The sequence below is a fragment of the Microchirus variegatus genome (assembly GCF_963457635.1).
Source record: "Microchirus variegatus genome assembly, chromosome: 9".
Classification (NCBI taxonomy): domain Eukaryota; kingdom Metazoa; phylum Chordata; class Actinopteri; order Pleuronectiformes; family Soleidae; genus Microchirus; species Microchirus variegatus.
In genome coordinates, this window is record NC_139810.1 from 2890265 (window position 1) to 2892764 (window position 2500).

General features: G+C 41.9%; 2 protein-coding genes across 2 annotated transcripts in view; both read right to left on the reverse strand.

The window, feature by feature from the left end:
* LOC310931751 (sodium- and chloride-dependent creatine transporter 1-like) overlaps positions 1-75 on the reverse strand; it is a gene marked incomplete at both ends in the record, with an annotated part of 4666 nt that extends 4591 nt beyond the window's left edge. Inside the window, one exon of the mRNA XM_083894981.1 lies at positions 1-75. This exon is cut by the window's left edge and continues 148 nt beyond it. Within this exon, the coding sequence (XP_083751107.1) occupies positions 1-75 (75 nt within the window).
* A 2082-nt stretch (positions 76-2157) lies between these two features.
* Positions 2158-2500, reverse strand: part of LOC310931754 (sodium- and chloride-dependent creatine transporter 1-like) — a gene marked incomplete at its 3' end in the record, with an annotated part of 12674 nt that continues 12331 nt past the window's right edge. The window contains 2 exon segments of the mRNA XM_083894984.1: positions 2158-2274; positions 2349-2500. The exon segment at positions 2349-2500 is cut by the window's right edge and continues 19 nt beyond it. Of these exon segments, the coding sequence (XP_083751110.1) occupies positions 2158-2274; positions 2349-2500 (269 nt within the window).

Sequence of the window (2500 nt, forward strand, 5' to 3'; positions counted from 1 at the left end):
GGGCAGAGGAGACGGGTTCCTCTTGGTCTCTTCTTGGAGATCCAGAGAACCGGAGGAGGTGGGAAGATTCTCCATCAGGACCAGGAACCAGAACCAGTCAAAACACAAGTCCACAAACTGCTCCAACAAACCAGACTAAAGCCAGAATCAGGTCAGGGGCCAGTCCACAGACCAGGTGATTAGTCAATAAACCAGAACCAGTCAGAGTGGGTCACCTTACACCTGGACTCTGTGAGTGTGGACAGTGAAGAGATAAGACACAGACTGTGGAGGCAACGCCCATCCATCACCCTTCCACCTCTCTGTCTCTCACACACACTCTCTCTCTTCCTTGAGATTAAAAAAACAAACAAAAAACTTGTTTTAAACTTTTTTAACTTGTGGAATGCACCTTTTCCACTTCGTATTTAAATCCTGATGCAACTCTCGTCAAATGTAATGATGCATTACAGTATATTAGTTTTGAAATTTGAGAGTGTCATGGATCAAAATGTTAGTTCACAAACCAGATGTAGACTAATGTTTTTAGTATTTGAGCACAAGGAGGCCAAATGCATCAATTCAGTGTGTGTGTGTGTGTGTGTGTGTGTGTGTGAGAGAGAGAGAGAGAGGGACATATAGTACATAACAAAGAAAGAATAAACCTAATCTTTAAACATCTACCTTATCAAACTTAAAGAAGTCAGCAAACAAAAAACCAATCAACAACAAGTGGTTTGACTCTGTAAGAAAAACTAAAGTAAACCTTTATTCTTTATTCCAATAGTGAGCAGTAAATCTTACATAATCTTATAATCTGATCTGACTGTCACATGGTTTGTGTAACATTACCTCAAGCAGGTCGTAAATCGTGGGATGCCCTTAATAAAAACTTTAAGTGTTCCATTACTACACAAAAGAGTGTATGTCTACAGTTTACTTTTTATGTACTGGTTATAAACAAATTCCATAATATAATAATAATAATGATAATGATGATAGTAATAATAATAATAATAATTATTATAATAATAATAATAATAACAATTCCAAATTGAATATTGCTCAATGTAACAAAGGGAGATAAAGATACGTGAACTTTGACCTTGTATCACTCCAAAAGTATAGTCAAAGTACTTCATACTGCATATGCATGACGTATACACCTTCTCATGCAGCAGGAGCTCTGAGGCAGAGGGAGGAGCTCTAAGGCAGAGGGAGGAGCTCTGAGGCAGAGGGAGGAGCTCTGAGGCAGAGGGAGGAGCTCTGAGGCAGAGGGAGGAGCTCTAAAGCAGAGGGAGGAGCTCTAAAGCAGAGGGAGGAGGGAGGAGCTCTGTGAACATGATGATTGACAGCTGTTAGTTTGTAATCAGCATCTGTTTGGCACTTCAGTTGAACCTGAGAGGGCGGAGCCTGAGGAGGGGCCAAAGGTCAGATCCAGTGAGATTTCAGCAGCAACAACGTAAAAGTGCACGAGATGAAGTTGAACATGATTTGATTTATCAGTCGATCAACGTTTCGTTCACCAATAATCAGATCGATTGATCGTTTCCGTTCAGGAGTCGTAGCTCCGCCTCCTCAGTGACACGTTTGTGATGTCACGCTGATTTAAATAAGACAAACAGGAAATGTATCAAAGACTGAAATCTCACTGGAACCTTGAGGTCAGACCTGAGGTCAGAGGTCACGGCTGGTGATTGATGATTAACTGATACGTGAACTAAAACATCTGATTTTACTTTGTTTTCCTTCAAATCATGTGTTTCAATTGGATCAGATCAGATTAGATTAGATTAGATCAGATAAATTCAGATCGGATTGGATTATATCATGTTAGATTAGATCAGATAAAATCAGATTAGATAAAATCAGATCAAATTAGATTAGACCAGATCAGATTAGATTACATCAAATTGGATTCGATCAGATTAGATAACATCAAATTACATCGGATAAGACTAGCTCACATTAGATTATGTCAGATTATACTAGATCACATTAGATTATATCAGATCAGATTACATTGATTATCAGACTAATTTGAAGCGACATCATTTTTCTCTCTGATCACACGTGTGTGAGATCATTGATCATTGATCAGCTGCTTCATTGGTCTGTCTCCATGGTGACGAATGGTCGATGGCTCTGGAGGTGGAGCTCTGCGATTGGTCGACGCCCCTAAAAGGCGGTCTCGAAGATGATGACCCCGTCGTCGTCGGCGCCCGGCGCCAGGGGCGTGTCCATGTACACCAGGTGATGAGCGCCCCACACTGGTGTGGTCAGGTAGGACCAGCGCTGCAACACACAGTCAACGTTCAGGCGTCTGATTGGTTAATGGTGTGTGTGATGTCAGAGTGGGCGGAGCTAACCTCAGTGAAGGAGCCTTTGGCTCTGAAGAGTTTGTAGACAAATGTGAGAGGAATACAGAGCATGGACGACAGCGCCAGGAACCAGCCAATCACCTCGCCCCACCACGGATACACGTACACGTTGTTGTACGTCAGACGTTCGTAGGTGATCA